The 16508-nt window shown below is 50.0% G+C and overlaps 1 protein-coding gene across 1 annotated transcript in view; it reads right to left on the bottom strand.

Annotated features, from left to right (window-relative positions):
* The window catches only part of LOC133344693 (amine oxidase [flavin-containing] B-like), a 47962-nt gene that overhangs the window by 21791 nt on the left and 9663 nt on the right, over positions 1–16508 (bottom strand). The window contains exons 2-6 of the mRNA XM_061554756.1: positions 12759–12826; positions 10333–10427; positions 7057–7194; positions 6140–6336; positions 4262–4403 (exon numbers count right to left, since the gene is read on the bottom strand). Coding sequence (XP_061410740.1) covers positions 4262–4403; positions 6140–6336; positions 7057–7194; positions 10333–10427; positions 12759–12826 — 640 coding nt within the window. The remainder of the gene's footprint in view (positions 1–4261; positions 4404–6139; positions 6337–7056; positions 7195–10332; positions 10428–12758; positions 12827–16508) is intronic.

The following is a 16508-nucleotide window of genomic DNA, read 5'->3' as shown; positions in this document are numbered from 1 at the left end:
CAACCAACACCTTATTTAATTTGCGAAAATCAACACAAAACCGCAACTTCCCATCCTTTTTTTTCACAAGGACCACCGGCGCGCTCCACGGACTGTTGGACGGGGAAATCATGTCAGCGGCCAGCATCTTCTCGACTGCGCCACGAATGTGATCCCGCTCCGGCGGACTCAACCGATGCGGGTTCATCCGAATCGGAGCGGCATCACCCGTATCAATGTGGTGGGAAAGCAAGGAGGTGCGACCCAAATCGAAATCGTCCGCACTAAAGACGTCGGAATACCTCCCCAACAGCGCGCGAAGCGCGGACCGCTGGTCCCCAGTCAAAGACGCATTTTCCCGGCACAACTCAGCAATCCATCGATCGTCCTGTGACGTGGAGGCCGATACCCCCCCTACAAGTCCCCGGCGGCCCTGATCGTCATGGCTCGTGAAAGCAGTCGTAGTGTGAGCCAAAACCGTTCCGGCCGGTACAACAACATTATCCGTGCTTCCATTCAACACTTGTAAAAACGGAGGTTGACCCGGTCGGACAATCGTCTGTGCCCCGACCAGCGTCAAGCCACCCGTTATAGCAGCGGATGGTGATAACAAAACACCCGCCGCACCCTCGATTCCAGGCACCGGTTTGCGATACCGCAGCAGAATAAGCATCTGCGAGCCAGGCGGAATATCCACCGATACCTCGGACAGCGCCTGCACCTGACGGTCAGGAGCTGACTGGCCCCAGGGTGACGGCAGGAATGAAATTTGCCGACCCCCCTGCAATTTGATACAATTGTGATCCACCCTTATTTGAATGGGCATCTTGGCCAAGAAATCGGTCCCCAACAAACAGGGCACCGCGAGGGACCTGGAAATCAACACGGTCCCTGAAGCCGAAACACCCCCAACCGATATACTGGCGTCCACCTGACCCACAATACCCATACTACCCCCGTTCACCGCTATGCAAGAGTCGTAAACCGGCCGCACCCGCCCCAGCGGAATGGACAAGAGATGGAATATCACGTCGGAGATAATAGTCGCGGATGCACCTGAGTCCACCAAAATGCGTACGTCGAGCCCTTGGATAGAACCCGGCACGGTCGACGACTCAGTTGCGGCCGCAACCACCTGTCGCGCCAATTTCCGCCACTGCATCAGAGAGCGACGCGGATCACTAAGCGCCCCCCCGTTAGTAATGGCACCCGGCCCGCATGGCGATGGTGATGCATGAGATGACAGGCCTTGCCGGGTGTCTGATGCGTACCGACTTGCCTGTCATGGGTGGTCCTGCCGCGTCGCGTCCGTGACCGAGGCCTCCTGCTGGGGCGGGGGCCGAATGCGAGCCTAACATTCTCTGGCGAAGTGGCCCTTACGGCCACAGCGGAAACACGCCAAGTCGGCTCGCCGTGCAGCACCCCCTCTGTCTTGGCGCTCCCGCACCGGCGGCCCGGAGCGCAACCCCGCTCCCCCTCGAGCAGGCTACTAGGTCGATGCCGCCGTCAGCTCCTCAGGACCCTTCTCGTCATGAACGTAGATGGCCTTCTTCGGGTCCCACCCTGTTGCACCGCCCTCGACGGTGGGGCTCCCCATCCAAGCCGTCACCTGTTTCCAACGGCGAAGGTTGAATTGGGCATCCAGGCACTTAGCCGCCATTCGGGACGTTAACTTATCGTGGCCGCACACCGGCATGGGGATGCCCAAATCCCTGGATAATTCCAACATTTTACCCAGTATCAGGGGTTCCAACAAGTCAGGCTCCGTCTCCGGATACGCGGCCATAGCTAGTTCCATCACAGTGCCCCGGAATGCCACTGGCGATTCTTCAGGTGCCCGTTGCTGCTGCACAAACCTGCGATGTGCATAGTCCGGACGCTCATACGCCTCCGCCATTTCTTCAAACACCCCCTGTAGCGTCGTCTTCTTTGCGACCTTGATGGAACGGAAAAACCTGACGGACTCATCATCAAGAAGCGTTGGCAAGACCTCCAGGGCTTCAGCATCCGTCCATTTTCCTGATCGTACCGCCGCTTAAAAACGGCAGGCGAACGCGCTCTAATCTCCGCCAATGGAGAACTCTTTAACAGTCGTTAGACGATGGCTGCGGGTCCCCATGCCGCCGTCATCCGCCGATGGTGATACTTGCGGCAGCGACAAGATGGCGTCACTCTGCAACGTGTTCAAAATGGCGGCTCCCCGTCGTTCGTCCCCGACCACGCCCAAGATGGCGGCTTCCCGCGGTGGAGGCAGCAAAATGGCGGCTTCCGCCATTCCTCCCCGACCACGCCCATGATGGCGGCTTCGTGCCGCGTGTTGGAGAGGGCTGTAAGCGTCGGCAAGGCCCCACTCGGATGCTCCCCGCTTGGCCTCCCCGGACTCGTCGTGGGCGTCACCAGGGCGCATAACTGCGTTAAAACAGCCTTCAGCGACTTAAGTTGGGCCGCCACGTGTCGCCATCCCTCCTCGGCACCCACCAACGCAGACGGTCCTGCTGAGCCGGCAACATCTTGCACTCTCGATGCGTCGCCCCCGCCTTCCATCATTGGTAGCACAACTGCCGGAGAAAGATCGTCGTCGTCTTCAGAAGATGGTGCAGAAGATGGTGCAGGTATATTCTTTCTTCTGAGCTGTTTTGACATGCCGTCTCACTTCTGACTCCAATGTAATAAAGGACTCTTAGGCGATGTTGGTCTCCGTCTGTCCTTTATTGGGTTCTTGTCTCGCACCCCGCGATGTCCCTGGTCGGACCCGCACCTCTTCCGTCGCGTGCCCTCCGCACGCCGTTCGAGTCCTCCTACTCTCTCTCTGCAGCCACACCGCTGCCCGTGTGCCCCGCACACTCTGCAGCCACCCCGCTGCTCCGTGTAACTCCGCACACTCTGCAGCCACTCCGCTGCTCCGTGTGCCCCGCACACTCTGCAGCCACTCTGCTGCTCCGTGTGCTCCCGCACACTCTGCAGCCACTCTGCTGCTCCGTGTGCTCCCGCACACTCTGCAGCCACTCCACTGCTCCACGTACACCGCTGGCCGACGGTGCCGTGACTCCGACCACGTGGCAATTCGTGCCACCCCTCGCCAGCACCCCGCGTGGCTTCTTCTATCTTTACTCTCTCTCGACTCCCGATCCCCTTCCGGTTCTCACCGTATATCCTCCTCCTCACGTGACCCCCACTCACCCCGACGACCAGGCTCCACCTCCCCTAATACTCCAGCCCGCGTGAGTGGTGCGGAGGCCTTGCTCGCATTAAACCTCTACAAATGTATTCCTAAATGTTGTATGTGTAGCCAGTCCAACTGAGTAGCAGACGTTATTCTTTAGAGGCAACACATTTATGATATCAACACGTAATACACAAAGGGGTAACTGCCCCTTTACCAGATACAGCCTAGGGTGGTGACCACCCAGCTAACTACACTATATGGAGGAGTTACAGCTACGAAGGGTCAGACCCTCACTCGGGTCTCGGCCACGTGTTGATACCTTGTAGGACGTAGAGCTTCCAGCTTGTAAGACATGGAGCTTCCAGCTTGTAGAACGAAGCGACCCCGGTCCCTCTCAGGGACCCACCTTATATCCTCCCGAGTCGGGGCTGGCTCCGCCCAGGCCCCGCCCGCCTTCTCGAGCGTTCTAGCTCCCTCTCGATTCCTCTTGAGAGCTCTCCCCGGACACATGATAATCCCCTAGCCCCCCCCACCTGGGGCCCTCTCTGTGCACACTCCGGATCACGTGTCTACGGGGTCAACTCGAGTGCCATGGCCCAGGGCAACCCTGTCCCTGGGCTGACACTCTCCCACTCCCCCTTGTGGGAGCCCGCACTACACACTATGCACGATGCCCTTCACTATCCCAGCGCTCACCAAGCCCCGCTAGGGCTGGTACTACACCCATCTACGGGGTGTACGCGATGACGGTGCATCGCATGCCGTGCTATAGTAAAGCCGGCATCACACAGCAACCCACCCAGTGCTGTCCGCAACGTAGGAACATCGCACGCCACAACCCTCCCAGGCCGGCACCATACAGTGACATCCCTGATGTCACTACATATGTAATGGGTGCATGTGAGCCCTGCAGCCAAACGTTATTAGATTCACCATAAAGTTAATTAATCGACTCTTGAATTTAATCTCCATCGTGACAATTCATGCTGGACAGCTGTGAAACTCATGGGATTCCTCCAGTCTAAATAAATATTCTGATTCTGAAATAATTTAAAGGCCTTGGAGTTAAACACTTTTCATCTCTAAATGTGGGAGGAGGGCGGTGGCTAGGAGGACCTGGGCTCCATTTGAGACGTTGGCGACTCGCTCCACGCCACCGCCGGAGTGGATGTACCACATCACACCAAGCGCTGACAGCTCGTGTGGTTCCGCAGCAAACACGTTCCGCACCAAAATCTCCATCAAGCTCACCGTGGTGCTGGGGAGCATGACAAGCATTGAGAAAACACCACAAAGTCAGTGATTTCCTACTCAAATGAGTACGAGGTGGTCCTCATCCCCTGATTGTAGCCCTGGTGGGGCTGAGTCTCTCCATAGGACAACCACTGTTAACTTGCCCAGTTAACAAAGCTAACAGGTTTTTAACTCGCAACCTTCTGAATCATATCTTTATTTAGACTGTAGAAATCCGATGAGCTATGAAGCTCTTTTTAACAGATGTCCACGAGGGGCAAGTCAGCATGTTACAACAAGAAACAATCAAAACGATAGGAGTGCAAAGTAGAGAAAAGGTAAATAAGTCACAAAAAAGGTATACAAGCACAAATTGCAATTCGCTTGTTCTAGCACTGAGGAACTACCTGGCCAATTATAATTGATAATGAAGTAACTTACTCTTTGGTTCTTTCGGTAAAGTCACGTAGGTATAAAAATAATAGATCACGACGTTTCGATCGCAACACAAGCAATCGTCATCAGGTGGGACAACCACAGCAAGAAAAAAACTGTTTCAAATCAAGAATGAAGTAACAGTTTTACAAACTACCCAAGTGGGGTCACGAAGTGACAGAGTGGCTTAGGGGGCCACAGAGCACTGAGATGGCAACGCCAAGAATCTGGGTTTTAATCCGGGCAACTACCAATGGTTAGATTCTGGTCAAGCCAAGCAAGAGATCCTCTGATAGTGCAGTCCCATTGCCAATGACTGCACAACAAAACCACATTAAATTCATGTTTCCACTTAACATTGGTAAACTCCAGCTCTGAATATAAAAAATATCGGTTGCACAGTCATGTATTGAAAATGCAATGTATCCAGATGCCATGTCGAAGCAACTTTTGATATCTTTAATTTTAATACAATGACTTTATGCATAATACATTATATATACATTTTAAGGGTCATATGCCAATTTAAGACTAATCATCTGACAACATTGGGCCTTAAGGTGTACGATGGTGTATCCAACTTAACACGTATGCTTTCGCGACCAATATCATCCATAATAGAGGTTTTTTTGGTTATATCTAACCCAAAAAACCTCCATTATGGGTGTATCCAACTCTTATCCAGTCCGTCTCTCTGGCCTGTTCTTTATACTATCAGGAAGGACCATTGCCAAACACGTTGCCTGTTATATATTATTTTCCTTTTCAAAGTATTTCCTGTGGGTTCTCCTGAGAGGGACCGGGGTCGCTTTGTTCTACAAGCTGGAAGCTCCACGTCCTACAAGGCATCAACACGTGGCCGGGATCCGAGTGGGGTCCGACCCTTCGTAGCTGTAATGGTGACACAGCGGTAAAACTTGTGGCTCACAGCAAGAAGGCCCTGGGTTCCATTCCTGATTCGTGCGCCTTTCTGTGTGGAGATTGTATGTTCTCGACCTGTTCTGCAAAGGATTTTCTCTGGGTACTCCAGTTTCTTCCCATTGCTAAAATGCCATACAATGTAAGGAATTTGCCAAATAATCCAATGATGAAAAACTACCTGCAAATAATTTGGGAAGAGACATAACACATCGCCCTGATTGCGAACATCTGGTAGAACCCTTATGAAGAAGAGTCTTGAGACTCAGTGAGGCTTTCATGGGTAATCAAGCATCGGGATATGAAAGCAGACAATTGGGTGTAGTGCCACAGTGCGAGGTGGGGATTGTGTATGTTGTATGGCCATGCCGTGTGTGGTTATGGTGCGCGTGCTGTGGGCACGTGTACCGGGTCCAGGCGAGGCTGCGCAAAAACTCTCGTGCCGTCATCCTGTCGAGGGCGTGGGCACGCGGGTGGGTCCATGGTGCCCTGAGTGGAACCTCGCGAGCCAAGCGGTCGATGGCGCGCATCACACGGTGCAGGTCCAACAGCACCACAGGATTGTATGTCGGGGGGATGGTGCCCGTGAACCTTCGGATTTTACCCTAGTGACAAACAAGACATGGCCGCACCAATAGCACTCTGAAGAAAGCCTCACCGAGTCTCAAGACTTTTTTAGGGGGTCCTGCTCAGCATTTGCAGTCAGAGGTGATGACCGCTATGTGTTTTCCAATTAAGTAATTTATGGTGCAATTTTACAAGGTTGGAAAATATGGACCATGATGTTGGCACAGAATATCCTACTATTCCTCGAATTATGCCACAGGATCTATAATGTCCAATGTTACACTAAGTTTATGTGTATGTTCAACTTATTTTGCACTAACTAGCTGGCAGGTGTAAATGCTGTTTCCACAAGTTACAAATTTATTTATTATTTTCCTTTTCAAAAAGGTGGGAACTCAAAGAGACCAGGATACTCTCATATTTAAAAATGACCTGCATCACTAAAATGACAACAGCAATAACATCAAATAAAGTAAATATAAATTCTAGGTAAAAACAACCATATAATAGAAGAAATCTAAAATATTGCATAAATAAAATCAATATTAAATAAAATAAGATGCATTTCCTTTCATGAAAGTTGGCTCGAGAAAAAATATTTTCAAAACTGTTCATTGGAAAAAGTAAAAATATATAGCAGAAACATTAAAATGGATTTAGGATGATTATTGCACGAATATTTAAACAGACATGGACATTTGTCAAATACTAAGTCAATGCAGAATCTGAAAACATCAGGCCAGAGATCAGATACCCACATGCAGATGTGCCAGGCTGTTGTTGGAGTCATCAACATGGTAGGTAGCAACACCAAGTTCTTCAGCCAGGCCCAGTATGCGGTCTTGGGTAGGTCCCACATAGGCGCCCCCCAGGTCTGTCACGCCAAGATTCTCATCCTGAATTGTCCAGGACAGTTAGGCAGGGAGGTCGCCATCACGCAATATACACACAATACCAGACACCATGTTCAGCATTACAGACTGGAGTGTAATGTGCTATTAGCAAGCACCAACGAAGGCCAACAGTGCACGAGGGGTTGTGGAGTCAGCGCACAGTCCATTATCCTTCCAGGGTCCACATAGCAAGTGCAACCTTGTGGAACATACATTTTGGTTTTCCAATCACTAAACTGGTCCCTGCCATGGCAATGTTGAATTTACACGGTGCTCAGCTGCCAACAAATTTTCACCACACCATAGTTATCTTAGAAGAGGGAAAATATATATATATCTTTTTTCACATTTAGCTTTTGGCTTTGACATTAGCATTCAAGGCAGATCTGAATTGTAAAATTGTTAGAAAGTGGGAGATAATGTGCTTTAGCATTGCCATATTTACAATGTAAAAGCCATGGCAAGTTTGCTTTGCTAATTGCACACACTTCATTATGCCTTCTGTGTTGAGCTTTTGGAATATCAGAACACCAGGACACAAGGTGTCTGTGTTTGTGGCCAAAAGTGTGCTTTCCTGCAACATCGTAGGTTACAGCCACTGCCTCGTCTGAGTCCTCCATCCTCATTACCTGCACAGGATTTAGCACAAAGATGTACGCCATGTTTTACTTCGCATAACTTAATTAGCACGTGAACAGTGCTATTTTTAAATAGTTATTTATTTTATTATCTTGGTAGCCTTTATAGCTCACCCTGAATTCTGTCTTAATCAAGTCCTGCTTTGTGAGGTTTACTGTAATATTAATCATCTTCTGGACAATGGAAATAAATATCATATGCCATTATTCTAGATTTGAAGCTTTCGTGACTGCAAGGATTCATATTCTTAGGTTTTTCGGTAAAGACACGTAGGTAAAAAATAAAAATTAATAAAAGTAAAATAAAATAAAAATCACGACGTTTCGGAGGCAACACAAGCTTCCGTCTTTCAGGTGGAACCGTCACAGCCCGACAGCTGTATCAAGTAAATGAGAGATTACAGGAGATACCACTCCATATATATAATGGTTGAGGGGGGGGCAGGAATGGCCCACTTTTTATTATTATGGTAAGGTGCGGCTTGAGACTATGAATAGACTGCATAACAAAAGACTGAGGCTTTATTATGGAGAGGTTCGGTTTGTGACTACGCCTAGCCTACATAACAAAAGTGTGAAAAAAGAAAGCTAAACCTGGTAGAAAGCTAAACATGGTAAAACAAAACTGTGGGAAGGGGTCCCAAGCAAAAAGGGGAGTGCTAGAAGGGCGAGAGAGGAGGGTAAGTAGACAGTGTAAGACGTCTGCTAGTGGGGGAGCCAGGTAGGAGGAGAAGAGCCAGGTAAAAGGGAGGAGCCCGGGCTAAGCGGATAAAAGGGGAACCTGGACGGAAGGGGAGGGGTCAGAGACAAAGGAGAGTCAGAGAGAGAGAGAGGAGCCAAGTAGCAGATAGAAAGGCTCCTGGGCCGGAGAGACAAAGGAGGCTACGGGTGGAAGTGTACGGGGTAGCCTGGACGAAGGTCGAGGGAGTCGGGAGAAAGGGCTAAGAAACAGGAAGTAGTGAGTACCCGCGACGGAACGAAGAGTGCGGATGTTGGCGTGAATAAACGGCAAGCACCCTGAATATTAAACCCTGGTCTCCGTCTGAGTCTACAATCCCACAGGGCATCACGAAGCACGACTCTACACATGCAGAAGGTAACAAAATACAAAAGGAGGGAAGCCTGGTGGTCAACACTCCCAGCACTAAACAGGCTGAGTGCTGCTTTGCTTCTGAGATTTCATAATCTTAATCATTATTTAGAGTGGAGGAATGAAGCTCTCTTTCACCGATGTCCAGAAGAGGGGGTCAGAAAGTTACAACAAACAATATAAAACAATAAGATTGGAGTGTGTTATACACTGGAGGCAATACTTTTTAGAAACAGAACCCTAACAACTCACGTTCTATAGCTAGGTGTCTTTCTGTTTGCTATGTACGTGCGCGTTAGTGTAGCGAATGGGCCAGTCAGCACACACACTGTCTGACCCACGATATCAGGCTACATTCAACCGACGAACGAGGAATGACGAGCGAAGACGAAAAGACGCAGGACTCCAGGCTGATCCCCATGTAATGTGAGGATATATCCGGCTCAATGACGTATCACAACTCGTCATGATGATTGGCTCCGCCGGTCCTGGTCTATAGCCAATGGGGGGAAGCCTAGGGGCGTGGCCCTGACGTAATGGAAAGGTGACAGCTGTAAGTAGAGGATTGGTTCTGCTGGCTTTGGCCACAGCCAATGGGGAGATGAGTCAGGGGCGTGGTCCCGGGAGCTTACGAGGGAGCCTGGAATATTCCATGGAGGCTAATCAGGATTGGGGGAAACGTACCACGTGACCCGGTTATTAAATAGGGGTGGAGACGAACGACACGTGGTCAGAACGGGAACGAATAGAGGAAGGGGGCCACGCGGGAGCGGGGCTCCGGGTTGCCACGTGGCAGTATGTCTTTCTCTATCTATCCCTCTCACGCTGCCTGCCAGCAGTGTGAAGGAAAGCTGTAATACAAGTTGAATAAAAGACGGATTCCAGAAGTCGCCTCAACGACCTTTATTACACCCACAACAGTCCCCGATCCCTGTCAGGGCTCCCCCTTTATTTCTCTGGGCGTGGGCTTGCCCTGCCCTCTGCCACGGTCCCTGCTATATCAAGTAAAGAACCCCCTGCTCCCAGTCACGTGTCCCTCCATTACCCGGTGCTCAGCAGCACATGTGAAATAGTGGCTGGCGCTAACCATAGAGTGACAACATTTCATATCACTACAAGAGTACAAAAAAGATAAGCAAGTCACAATAAATAAGTAAAGTATGTAAGTGCAAATTGCATAAGTACATAAATTCCTGCCAATTTGTCAACACCAAATTCAAGCTTGGCAAGGCAGCAAAACATGAACAAAAACAGGCCCAGATCACACCAAGACAATGCACAGTCCCTTAATAAAATTGTACATTATAATTTAACTATTGATACTATATAGGTAAGGATCAAAGTTACAAATCGAGATTGAGCACAATCTGGGTGATTTGTTCATTGGTAAAAGTTTGTGAGGAGCGCCAATACCTCGACGGTGTAAGTGCGTCCTCCAACACGATCCCTTGCTTCCAGGAGAAGTACCGATAAGCCATGCGCCACGAGAAGCCGAGCTGCACTCAAGCCTGGTGCAGACACACACAACAACTTCCATTCGCCACTAAGTTGAGGTAATGTCACCAGGGTGCTTGTGTCATACTAGGTGCACTTTGAGGTGCACCTAGTATGGCGGTACGGGAGGATGTGGACCTGAGCGGACTTGCTGATGACTGGTACCAGCGGTGTCAAGCACGGCCGTTATTGAGGAGGCTCGTAAAGGACGCTACTGGGCAGTTGGAGGCAGTCGCTCTCCTGCAACAATGGAGAGCAGAGAGGCGATGCTCACAACAACGAGCAGAGTGCCGGGCGACGAAAATACAGCAAGTTGGTACAGTGGGGGGTTCAGCTGGTGCCTCTACCGGTCATCTCAGTCAGCCAACCTATGGCACCTGGGTCTGTCCCGAGACCTCCTATCAGCGAGGCTTCCGACACTTCACGTAGCCTCAAAGTGCACCAGGCCTGGCACAGGCGTCATGGTGACGTCACCGTCACTGTCACTTCGTGGCAAATGGCGGGTATCGGTATTGGCACTTTGAGGTGACATAAAGTGTCGAAGGCTCGCTGACAGGAGATCATGGAACAGACTCAGGTGCCATGGGTTGACTGACTGAGATGACTGTGGCGCCCCGTAAATAAAAAAAACATATGCATGCTCAAATTACATAATAAATTCCCAAGCTTGGGAAATGCATTAAAACAGAAGCAACAACAGTCCCATACCACACCAAGACAAACATACAGTCCCTCAATAAAATTGTACATTAAAATTGAACTCTCAATGCATTCTCTTTGGTTCTTTCGGTAAAGTCACGTTGGTATAACAATACAAGCGTCCGTCATCCCACTTGATGATGGACGCTTGTGTTGCGCCCGAAACGTCGTGATTTATTTTATTTTATACCTACGTGACTTTACCGAAAGAACCAAAGAGTATGGATTCCTGTAGTCACGAAACCTTCAAATCTCAATGCATTGGTAAGGATTACATTTACAAATCACATTTGTAAATGTGGCTGTATCCAGCACTAATCTTCTGCTTGCTGTCCCATCCCTACTGAACCTCTGTGAAAAAGAGCTTCATTATCTCATCGGATTCCTGCAGAATAAATAAACACATTCCTGCGGAGGGAGCTGGTAGGAACGTTGGGTTGCTCGGTCAATGGCCAGGGTCAACGGCGGCGTGGTGTATTCCGCAAATATGCCCGACTGTGAGGGCGGGCACAAGCCGGCGTAAGTAGGTTAAACGTTGCGTTTTATAAGGGCACCACGGGGTGACCAGCCCCTCCCCACCCAGCCACACCCCTCCCACCCCCCACCCAGCCCCACCCTCCCCACCCAGCCCCACCCTCCCCACCCCACCCTATTCTCCCCACCCAGCCCCTCTCTCCCCACCCAGCCCCTCCCTGCACGACAGACGGACACAATAATCCCCTGTGGGCTGGTGTAACCAGGAGGTTCTTACCAGTAAAATTATAATTCTGAAGTATGGCTATGTAGAGGATTTTGTTAACTTCAGTCGCAGGTATTTATGTTTGCCTTACATTAAAACACAAAGGCTTACCCTCGCAAACGTAACTTGGGGTCTGGAAACATCCCCCCATCCAGCCAGAAAAGACAAGTCATTTTATACAAATTGCTGAAGGCCTATAATGTTAAACTTTGAACCTCACACAATGGCGTGAACTTTAAACTGACGCAGTGGCGAGTGTTCCCTACTTGGCCACACGAAAAGTTGCAGTAAAGCTTGTGAGCCAGTGAACTTGTAACTGGTGTTTTTGTTACATTTAGTGTGCAGTTGAATGCGCTTTAACTCACGCAAATAATCAGAAATCACTTTTTTCAAAGGATCGATACTAATGTGTCACACATCCAGACCACACAGGAATCATCGAACGCAATTATTAACAAAAAATGAGTATTAAGATCGGTAACCCATAAAAGCCTCATCGAGTCAAGAATACAGTATTTTTCAGGAGGGTCCTGCCAAGTTTTCAGTTTGGGGGAGCTGTTGATACCATGACTGCTGTGTAGCTTTTAAGGCACTTATTGTAGGTCCATGGGTGGCCATAGGGTGCTGGACTATGTCACCCTGACTGTACGTCTCTTCACGTAACAATGTTTTAGTCCATCAGTTCAATATCAACCAGAAGCTTTTGTTCATAGTAGCTGGATAGGCTATGATATGAATGCTGAGCACGGTACATAAGGAGATAACCAAATGGTATGGGGCACAAGAGGATATGTGTAACAGGTGTGAGTTAGCTTTGATAAAAAAAGATCGCTGCAGGAGAAAGTGAACATCGCGAGTGAGACACTGTGGGGAGGGGAAGTGGAGATATGCCGAGAGGTGCCCATACCACTTAGCCCGGCTCCCACCACGAGCACATCACACGAACTCGCCTCCATGGCCATGATGATTGCAGCTCTGGAACCGGGATGGGCACGAAGACACACGGGCACACACGGGCAGTCGGAAGGATACACGGGGAGGAGTCAGCATTCATGTCACAATCCCAGGTCCACCCACCAGAGGCAAAGGTCGCTGATGGTGGGATTGAGACAACCTACAAGAGATTCTAAACTTTTTTTTTACCAGATGAGGCCCACTAAGCTATAGACATTTTTTTTCAAAAGCGACTTGGCCACAAATGATAGCTCAACAAAGTGGCTTATCACGTGGAAATTTATAGCAGCTGCAGCCGGTGTGAGCTTACCTGTGATTAATCACACATATAATTGTGCACTCTGCTATGTGTTGCTGTAAATGCTACGGAGAGCCAGGTGCGTTTTTTCATTATAATTGAAGGCAATTATGGTCCCAGGTCTCCAAGCTTCACATGCACAGCAGGCCATGCCCAGCAGTGTGTAGACTATGCAGAGTACGGGGCACAAACCGAATTCAGATTTGGGTGGACTCCGTGCTGGTGAGATACACTATATTAGCTCCAATAAAATATCACTTAAATTAAAATTATTTGAATGTTAATCGACTGACAGGGACTCGGTAATGTTAATTGACTCTTCTGTTATTGGTGTGTAATGAAGATATTCACAATTAAGACTGATATTAAAATTGATTTTAATATATAAAATACACACCTGTTAAACCCTTATCAGTGCCTACCTTATTACAGACCAATTCACACATTATTGGTCACCCAGTGACCTTATAAATCTCAACGTTAATCCTACACTGTCCCATCATAAGGGATAAACACAAATGAGACAACTCCCGTAGAAGGGAAGTAATAAAATAATAAAAATAAAACATAATAAAATAATTCTCACGACGTTTCGGCCACAACGCAAGCAGCCGTCCTCAGGTAAAGAACATGTCTGTCGATAAGACAGAGTCTAAATGACACGTCTTAGCCTTGGAGTGTCTATTTAAGCTGTGAGGGAGGAGGAAGAGAGCCTTGACAAAATAATTTGCATTTGAAGAGGAATTTAGCATATTTATGGGAAATGCAGGAATGCGAATAGTGCTAATTGTGAAATGCGTGGGAGGTGGGCGGGGGGTTTTCAAAGTCATATTATGTCCATGCATTATGCAGGATTAGCAGCATCAAAGGGAGGGGGCAGGGGCAGCAGATGGAGGAGGAAAGCGGAGCGGGGACGAGCGGGGTTCCAGCCGTGCAGGACGTGGCCGCCTCGGTGGGCCCATCCGCGCCACTGGACGCTGACGACGGATGGCGACAGGTGGCGGCGCAACTAGAGGCGCTGAAGACGGTACTGGCGCAAATGTGCGTCCTCGTCACGCCGGCGACGACTTCGGGGAGGCCCGGCGAGGAACAACCGGCCGGGGCCTTGCCATCGCCGTCAGCCCTCCCGACCACGCGGCACGAAGACGCCATCTTGGGCGTGGAGATTCTACGAACCCAATAAAGGACAACGGAGATCGACATCTGAGAGAGAGTCCTTTATTACATATGTAACGGGGTGTAGCAAGCCATTATGTTGCGGTGTCTACATCACGGTCCGTGCGTGAGGTGTCTACATCAATGTCCACATACAGCCCCGCCCCTCGGGGGGCAGTTGGGTATAAGGTGGTGCGCAAGAGAGCTCGAGGCAGTCGTTGGAGCAGAAGAGCCAGTGAAGACTGAAGACCAGCTAGCTAGCCCTGGGACTACCCTGACTCGCTGCTCTTGTAAGAGCCGAGCAGGGCAAGCCAGGGGCGACCTCAGAGCAGCGAGGTCTGTGTCCTTGTGAGGGCCAGGCTCGTGTGGCTGAGGGTTGGACCTGAGCCGAAGCTGGGCCAGGTGAGTTAGCCTCTATAGGATGGTCTAGATTAGAGGAGTGCAGGAGCTAACGGGGAAACGTTAGCCGAGGGACACTGCCTCGGATAGACCGGGTGAAGGGGCCGTTACCCCTTCCAGTGTTAGGGTGCGCTACGTACTGTATAGTACCCATTTGTTACTAATACGTGTTGCCTCCGTCAAACGTCTCCTGCGCTACTTACGCCGTTACACAAGAATACGGGTAAACCATATGGGTTTACAGGTGTAATGAGCTACTTCCACGACACGTCGTATAGAGGGTACTTCTTTATTACTCACACTGGGCACAACACAGGCCAACACTTGTTCTTCCTCACATTGAGTAGAACTCTAGGTAATAACACCTCCACTGGCTACACACGCAGCCAATCACTCGGCATGGTCCCCTCGCATCACTCGGCCACGCCGCTGGCTGGCGGCGTGACGATGACGGCAATAGAAACCACGCAGGAGATCCTCCATGTGGCCGGACGACGCAGAGAGATGTCAGTGAATAGCGACACAGCCAGGACCCCACACACGAGCCCCGAGCTCCGGATCCGTTCCACCTTATATCCTCCCAGGCGTGGCTAGGTCCCGCCTCCGCCCACGCCCTCTCGTGGAACGAGCAGGTTCCTGGAGTATCTCGGCTAAGCCCACCTGTTACCTTTGCCCCAGATACACCTCCTTCCCCGATTGGTTGTTACTTATGTGTCCGTACCCGTGAATCCCTTCACAGTCCATCAGGTGTCACCCTGTCATTCCATCACCCCCCCCCCCTCATTAACACCAACGAAATTTCAGGTGAGGAATACCCTTGAACAATGTAAAAGTACAGCAATAAAGGAGTGAACCAAGCAACGACTCCGGGTTTTCTTAAGTAAAGCGGAACAATCCGCCGGAACAATCAAGAAGCACATAACAAGGCAAGGGATGACGAAAAAATTGCGAGAGGGAACGAGATGGGGGGGAAGAGAAAGAAAAAGCACAACTCAAGCAACCAATCACAATCCCCCCTTCCCTTAAACAACACACAGGGACATTCACATTAACGGAATCTTAAACATTTAGACCAAGTTCGCGACGCCAGTCCGTCAACGGGGATGGTCTTCATCTTCTGCACAGGGTGTATGCACACAGCCGGAACCCCCGGAGAAGTAGGTGGCAACACTGGCTTCACAGGTGCTGCAGGCTCAGCGGCAGCAGGCAACTTCTCCCGTTCGGTGAGGCTTTTAAGTCCATCCACTGTCATGGGCTTGGACGCTGTGGACGGCACGATACAATCCTTGTCACGTATGCCCTCTGCCCGCACTACCCCCGGCTTGTCGGACGCAACAGACACTGGCCATCTACTTTTTGGAGATAAAGAGTCAGCTCGAGGAGGAACAAACGGTTTCAACCGAGATAGATGGACAAACCAACGGTGACAGCCCGTACATGCACACACTGCGGCCGTTTGACCTCGATCACTTCCACAGGACCCTGCCAAGGCTTATGAAGCTTAGGGGACGTACCCACTGGCACCTGTGGGCAATGCAACCATGCCCTGTCACCTATGGACCATGACAGTACGTGATCCTGGTTCCCCGCAATTCGCTCATTAGCTGCCTGTGCTCTGGCGGCGTTCACTTTGGCTGCTTTCTGAGCCGCCGAAATGTGTTCCAACGTAATTCGCACGTGCACAGGCAATTTGGATTTCCCCTTTTCCTGCGACGAACCCAATTAAGCATCCATAAGAGGTACATTTTCCCTCCCATACATGAGAAAAAACGGCGAGAATCCCGTGGAAGCATGGGGGGCCATCCTATACGCAGATAATACACTTGGAACATGCAAATCCTAATCCATTTT

The sequence above is a fragment of the Lethenteron reissneri genome, chromosome 20 (genome assembly GCF_015708825.2).
Source record: "Lethenteron reissneri isolate LAM-NWPU_2019-01 chromosome 20, ASM1570882v1, whole genome shotgun sequence".
Taxonomy (NCBI): domain Eukaryota; kingdom Metazoa; phylum Chordata; class Hyperoartia; order Petromyzontiformes; family Petromyzontidae; genus Lethenteron; species Lethenteron reissneri.
This window is presented reverse-complemented; position numbering and strand designations above follow the sequence as displayed.